Source organism: Pelodiscus sinensis, chromosome 26 (assembly GCF_049634645.1).
Source record: "Pelodiscus sinensis isolate JC-2024 chromosome 26, ASM4963464v1, whole genome shotgun sequence".
Lineage (NCBI taxonomy): Eukaryota > Metazoa > Chordata > Testudines > Trionychidae > Pelodiscus > Pelodiscus sinensis.
In genome coordinates, this window is record NC_134736.1 from 2,052,566 (window position 1) to 2,059,679 (window position 7,114).

Here is a 7,114-nt window from a genome sequence, read left to right on the forward strand (position 1 = left end):
CGGCTGCGGCGAGGGGCGGGAGTGAACCGTGGCTCCAGCGCAGACTCAGCCCTTGCCCCGGGCGAGGGCAGTTCAAGCAGACAGACCAGCTGGCCCAGGCGGGAGCAGAGAACGAGGGACGTGCCCTCGGGGGGGGGGGAGGGGAGGTTGCTCTGGGCACTGAACCAGATGCCTGGGCTCTCTGCCGCGCTCATAGGCTGGGTTGGGGGGGGACCCAGCCCTGCCAGCCTCCCACCCTTCGGTGCAGGGTCTCGTTTGCTTTGCACTCAGGGGAGCCGGCTGCTGCCTACGGCCAGGGCAGGGCAGCAACCAGGGCTCTTTGGACTGTGAGGGTGTCATCCCCACGGATCCCTGCTGCTCGCCTGCCGCCCCATCACTGCGCACTGTGCCCAGCGATGGAGAACACACCTGAAGCACGGTACAGCCGGGGCCAGGGGGCCAGCCTGCTGGGCAGGGGCAGGGTGGGGGGGCATTAAAATGGCAGGAGACATTTTCCAGGCAAAACTCCGGGGTGCTGCTGGGGGAGGGGGGCCCTTGCTGCTGTGCCCATCCGGCGCGCACCACGTCTCTCCCCTTCAGCGTGTGGGGAGCCTGTTTTATGCGCCTCCTGCTCGTGACCCCCCTCAGGGCCTAACCGTGCCCTGTGACATCATAAGCAGCCGCCATGATGATGCCTGTGATGTCACAGAGGGGATGATGATGTCAGGTGGGGGCCCTGCCTCACTGTTGGGCAGCTGCTCTCGTCCCGCAGGCCTGCCAGAGCCGGGACGCCCTCCGAGGCGGGCCCCGCCCGTTTTCTGTCGGCCGCCCCCTCGCGCGTGACAAAACCCCACGGCCCATCTGTGCCAGGCAGGCGTTCTGCTCGGGAAGCCAGGGCCCATGTGCAGGGGAATTCCCCGAGGCCCGTCCCGCAAAGCTGCTCTTAGGCTCCAGCTTCCCGCCGGCTGTGGCTTTCTGCTTGGCCCCAGTGAGTCTAACGCTGGCCCTGCTCGGCAGACCCCCCGAAACCTGCTCACGGCTGCCCAGGGCACGTCAGGCCCGGGGTGTCTGAGCAGGGCCTGGAGGCAGCAGCGCACCCTGCGCCTGCCCTGCCTCGGCCCGGCTGCGCCGCCCTGCGCACACGAAGGGCCCCCGCCGCCCTGGTTATGTAACAGCGTGGGGCGGGAGGGCAGCTGCGTGCACTCAGACTTTGCCTCCCGCACCATGCTGGAAGGCAGGACTTTGGCACCGGCGGCGGGTTCGCAAACACCCGCAGATCATGTTGCTCAATGCAGCCCTTCCCAAAACCAGTGGCGCAATGGAGAGGGCCCGTGGGGAGCCCTCGGGGAGTTTATCAGTGCGGGGAGCAGGACCCTGCGCTGGGCAGGAAAATCAGAGCCACTTGGCACAGGAGAAAACCCGCCCTGCCCGGGCGCAGGCTGGCTTTGCTCTGCACCCACTGCTCCCCTGTGCCATCCCGGCACCGAGCCTGGGGCAAGCTGCCTGGGCCTCGTCCTGCAGGGAGCTGAGCACGGCCCCTCCCTGGTAGGGCCCCTCCTCGGCAGGGCACCCGCTGCGACTGGGAAACGACGCCCCGCCTGTGGGAAGCCACTGGGCGGCGTTGCGGGGTGCGAGCTTCCTCGGGCTGCGAGCCGGGTGCCAGATCGTGTCTCCAAACACACCAAACGTGGCAGGAAAAAATTGGTTGAGCGGAAAAAACCAACAACCCAGGGACCAAAGTAGTTGAGCAAAAAAAAAAACCAAAACCCAAAAACCGCACAATAAAAAGTCCCGGCTCCTTTACATCCCCCCCCGACGCAGGAGGGGAAGACTGTCCCAAGCGGCCTTCTGTCCCAGAAAATACCTGGTTTTCTTTCTGGGCGTTTTTTCCAGCCTGAGGCCGCAAATACTGGACTGTCCGGGCCAATCCCAGACACCTGGCAATGCGCGCTGCATGGCGTGAGCGGGCGGGGCCTGCGTCCGGAGCCAGCGCCTCCTTCCGAAATCCCGCCCCTCCTCCCGCAGGCCACGCAGCAAGTCCCGCTGGCCCCGTGTTCCCAGCGCGCGTGGTGCCCAGACCTCGCACCAGTGCACGGCCCTGGCTCGCCCCAGACACACGCGAGGCCACCGGCGCTCAGCACTCGGGCTCGCTGGGTGCACGCTGTCCCCAGCTCCCCGGATCGGGCCTTCGTGGGCGCTGTTCCTTTAGCCTCCCTCCTCAGCTGGGCCCCTTGTTCCAGGTGAGCTGGGGGGGGGTGGGGGCAGCCCATCACCTGCAGCCCGGGGCATGGCCAGGCCCGCTGGGCAGCGCCTGAGGGGAGGGGCACCACACTGAGTTTCAGCTTGGTCACGGTGTCCTCTTTTTGCATGTCATGCCAGGGAGAGAGAGAGACACAGACACCGGGGGGAGAGAGAGAGAGACACACACACACACACACCGGGGAGAGAGAGAGAGAGACACACACACACCGGGGAGAGAGAGAGACACACACACACACCCACACACCGGGGGGAGAGAGAGAGACACACACACACACCGGGGAGAGAGAGAGACACACACACACACCCACACACTGGGGGGAGAGAGAGAGAGAGACACACACACACACCCACACACTGGGGGGAGAGAGAGAGAGAGACACACACACACACACTGGGGAGAGAGAGAGAGAGACACACACACACACACACACCGGGGGGGGAGAGAGAGACACACACACACACACACACTGGGGAGAGAGAGAGAGAGACACACACACACACACCGGGGGGAGAGAGAGAGAGAGACACACACACACACACCGGGGGGAGAGAGAGAGAGACACACACACACACACACACACTGGGGAGAGAGAGAGAGACACACACACACACACACACTGGGGAGAGAGAGAGACACACACACACACACACTGGGGAGAGAGAGAGAGAGACACACACACACACACCGGGGAGAGAGAGAGAGAGACACACACACACACACACACAACAATTGGCGCAGACCCAGCAGCGTCACTTCCCTGCTTCACACCGGTTGGCGCTTTGTCCCTGTGACACCTTGGCCCTGCAAGGACCCAGCCATGAACCGCGCTGACGTCCCAGACGCTGGGCCAGGGGGTCAGAGCTGAGACTTGGCTCCTTGCTGGGCCACCCAGAGCCTGTGGGTGGCGATTCCAACAAGGCTTCCGCACACACAGGGACACCTGGGAGCTAGAGGCCACCCGGGCAGCAACGCTGGCTGGGGGGGGCAGCGAGGCCACAGGATGGCGCGGACACTAACTCTACTTGGCCCTTCCCAGCCCAAAGTGCCTCACAGGGCGGGCACGGCATCAGCCCCGTGTTACAAGATGGGGAAACTGAGGCACAGAGCCAGGTGACAAGCCTTGCTCCAGCGAGTCAGGAGCAGCACCTGAGTGTTCTGCGCGCTCCACCCCCGTGCTCAGCCCCACGCCGCGATGTCACGCCCAGCCTGCGAACAGGCGTGAGGGCGGCGCCGTGTTTCCGCAGGTGGAGGGGCAGGGGGCTGCTCGTGATTTTCCTGCTGGCCGAGAGTTCCCCTCCTGCGTCCAGGGGCTCTGCCTGGCCTCTGTGCCTGGCTGGGAAAAGCGGGCGTCAGTGATGGTCCTGCCCCTGAGAAATCCCAAGTGCTTTCCGGGGGCACCCCCGCCCAGCGCTGCACAGCCGGCTGCGGTGATGGGCTGATTGACAGCACCTGTCCCCCACAGCGGAGGAGGAGATGGATCCCCTTGGCTTGGGCTCTATCAGACTCCTCCGTGGAAAGTCCCAGACACAGGCCTGGGCTGGGTCTGGTTCTGCTTTCCCTCTCCCTGCTTCCCCGCTATCTCCAGCATCGCGGCCCCGCAGATAACGCCCCGCCCGCGCACACGTCAGGAGCTTCCACGTTGGGTCCTTACTAAAGTCCAAGCCCTGGAGACTGTGTCACCGGCCTGCGTGGAAGCCGGCCGGGGCGACTGGCTGCCGTATAAATACAAGCCCGCAGGGCACAGCCAGCAGCCCGGACGCAGCAGCACAGGTGAGCTTGCTGGAAGGGGGAGGCATGGAGCTGCCGCAGGTGTCCCTGGCTGGACGCTGGCAGCGCCTTGCTGGGGAACGGCTGCAGGAGCAGCCTACACAGGATGCTGCCGGGGACGGGCAGCTGAGGGTCTGTCCAGAGGAGTCGGTGGGTGGGTGGGTGAGGTGGGCACTGGGCGCTCAGCCTGCACCTCTGTTCCCAGGTCGGCGGCAGGGCCCTCGGGAAAGCGGGATGAAGGGGTGCTCCGGCGGGGGGGATGCAGGAGGGGCGGCCTCTCCCGCTGACCATGTCCGTCCCACCCTGCCTGGGGCTCAGCTGGGGCGGGGCGCACGGGGAGACTGACCGGCTCATCCTTCTTCTCTCTGCAGTTTCCCACCTTGCCTGGCTGATCCCTGGAGCGCAGGATGTCTCTGAAGGTCGTCACCCTCGCCCTGGCGCTGCTCGCCATCACAGGTACGGCAGAGCCCCGGCGCAGACCCTGTCCGCAGAGCCGCGGTGCTTCCGGCTTCCTCACCCCTTTCCTGGGAGGGCAGGTGCCAGGGAGGGAGGGGTGACGGGGCCTCAGCCTGAACCTGGGCTATCTCGGACACAGCCATGTGCTCCCAGGCCTGGCCAGCACCCCGGGGAGATGGCGCCCGGTGGGGGCTGCCCCCCACAGCTCCTGGGTGGAGGGGGCTGGGGGAAAGGAGGCCCCTGGGAATAGGAGGGGTGGGGCAGGCGCAGAGCAGCTGCACGCGGCACTGAGCCCGGGCGCTGGTTCCTTCCCAGGGGCCCAGGCAGACATCAGTGCCGAGCAGGTGGCCGACGTGGTCTGGAATTACTTCACCCAGCTGGGCAGCGGCGCCAAGGACACGGTGGAGCAGCTCCAGCAGTCTGACATCAGCAAGCAGCTCAAGTGAGTGCCCCTGAGCGCCGGCGCGGGAGGGGTGGGAGCAGAGCGGGTTTCGGGGGCCGGCCCGGCGGGCGAGGGGAACGCACTGGTCCTAGGGCTCTGACTGGAGGGAACGGTAAATAGCAGAGCACACGGCCTGGCCTGCCAGACCCACTGCCCCGCGGAGGCGGAGGGACCCGTCTCATGCAAAGCAACGGGCAACAGGCTGGCAGGGAAACTTGCTTCTGCCCCCTGTCCCTGCAAAATGTCCGGAGCAGGGCAGCTGGAAGAGAAGGGTCGCCAGGAAAGTCTGCTCCGAGTGGGGGGAGAGCCCTGGCACGCGCTACATGGGCGAGGTGTTGTAGGGCGCAGGGCAGGGACCTGGGGGGGCCTGACTGGTCGGGGAATCAGTGTGAGACCCTAGGGGCTGACCTGTCCTGCCCTTCCTGCCCAGCACCCTCTTCCAGGACAACCTCCAGAACGTCAACGCCTACGCGGAGGGCCTGCAGAAGAAGCTGGTCCCCTTTGCCACCGAGCTGCACGCCAAGCTGCGCCAGGACTCGGAGAAGCTGAAGGAGCAGATCCAGCAGGAGCTGGCCGAGCTGCGCCTCAAGCTGTCCCCGTACGCCGACGAGGTGCACCAGCACGTCAACAGGAACATCCAGGAGCTGCAGCTCAAGCTGAGCCCGTATGCGGAGGAGCTGAAGGAGCAGGTGAACCAGAATACGGCCCTGCTGCGCCAGCAGCTGGCCCCCTACGCCCAGGAGCTGCGGGACAAGCTGCAGGAGAACGTGGACGGCCTCCAGGCAGCCCTGACCCCCTACACCGAGCAGCTGCAGCAGCAGATCGACAAGAACGTGGCCGGCATGAAAGACAAGCTGGCGCCCTGGGCCGACGAGCTCAAGGTCAAGATTGACCAGAATGTGGAGGAGCTGCGCAAGCAGCTGGCCCCCTACGCCCAGGACGTGCAGGACAAGCTCAACCGCCAGCTGGAGGGCCTGTCCTTCCAGATGAAGAAGGGCGCGGAGGAGCTGCGGGCCAAGCTCTCGGACAGCACGGAGGAGCTGCGCCAGAAGCTGAGCCCTTACGCCGAGGAGCTGAAGGAGAAGCTGCGCACGGACGCCGAAGGCCTGCGCCAGTCCCTGGGCCCCTACGTGGAAGGCCTGAGCGGGCAGATGGACCAGAAGATCGAGGAGTTCCGCCAGACCGTGGCCCCCTACGGGGAGGCCTTCAACAAGCAGCTGGTGCAGAAGGTGGAGGAGATGAGGCAGAAGCTGGGTCCCTACGCTGGGGAAGTGGAGGATCATCTCAGCTTCCTGGAGAAGGACGTGCGGGACAAGGTGGCCTCCTTCTTCAGCACCCTCCAGCAGATCGAAAACTGAGCGGGTCCCACCGCAGGCTCGGCGGCCTCCCCACTCCACCTGCTCTGCCCCACCGCCGCTGCACAAAGCGAGCCGCTGTCTACCTCAGCGCTGGGACCAGCCCCCGGCCGCTGGCTCTTCTGCAGCTCACAGCACAGCGGGGGAAAGCGACCCGGAGCTGTGGATGCCAGGAGACCGGCACCCGCTGGCGGCCCGGCTGTTCCTGCACTTGCCCTCTGTAAAATTGCACTATTGTGTCTGCTGAAATAAAAGTGCAACAGCAATGCCCATGGCGACTGTCTCTTAGCCTGCTGTAACCGGCTCTGCAGGGGCCCTGGGCTGTTCCATGGGTGCGCGGAGGAGGGGCTGGGGGGCTCTAGTGGCTAGAGGAAATTTAAATGAAGGAGCCCGGTATGGTCCAGTGAGTGTGAACCAGAAACCACGAGGATGAACGAGGCTGGAAGAGGAGGGAGTGAGAAACTAGCCGGTTTCTTCTCTTTCTGTGTTGGGCTGCCTTGTGGGCACCCCCAATGGGCGATTGCCAGTGGCAGGGAAGCAGGGTCCGGGCAGGGCAGTGGAGAATGGAGAGGGTCCCAGTCCAAGCAGGGGAGCCCGCAGGGAGGGCGTGGGGCTGGCTGATGGAAGCGGGGAGAGGGGGCGCCCCACGGCAGTCTCGCTGGTCGGCTGTGATCCACACCCGGAGCCGGGTGGAGAGTGCCTGTTGCAATGCCTGGGGGTACACGCACTCTGGGGGGAGGGTTAAGTCCAGAGGGAAACGCTTTTCTTTGGGCTTTATAAACAGAGCAGCCCCTGGCCTGCCCACCGGAGAGTGACCCCTTCCCCCTCGCTCCTGCCCCTCTCCACATCCCC

At 65.4% G+C, this 7,114-nt stretch overlaps 1 protein-coding gene across 2 annotated transcripts; it reads left to right on the forward strand.

Annotated features, from left to right (window-relative positions):
• On the forward strand, positions 1-6,537 carry APOA4 (apolipoprotein A4). 2 transcript variants are annotated; one of them, XM_075909401.1, is made up of 5 exons: positions 1-967; positions 3,828-4,012; positions 4,381-4,465; positions 4,781-4,907; positions 5,338-6,537. In XM_075909401.1, exons 3-5 carry the CDS (start codon positions 4,417-4,419, stop codon positions 6,263-6,265), a joined length of 1,104 nt encoding a protein of 367 aa, XP_075765516.1. In that variant the 5' UTR covers positions 1-967; positions 3,828-4,012; positions 4,381-4,416; the 3' UTR covers positions 6,266-6,537. The 2 variants fall into 2 exon arrangements, with proteins under 2 accessions (XP_075765516.1, XP_075765517.1); XM_075909402.1 differs by lacking the exon at positions 3,828-4,012 and having other exon boundaries at positions 1-418.
• Positions 6,538-7,114: the final 577 nt, after the last annotated feature.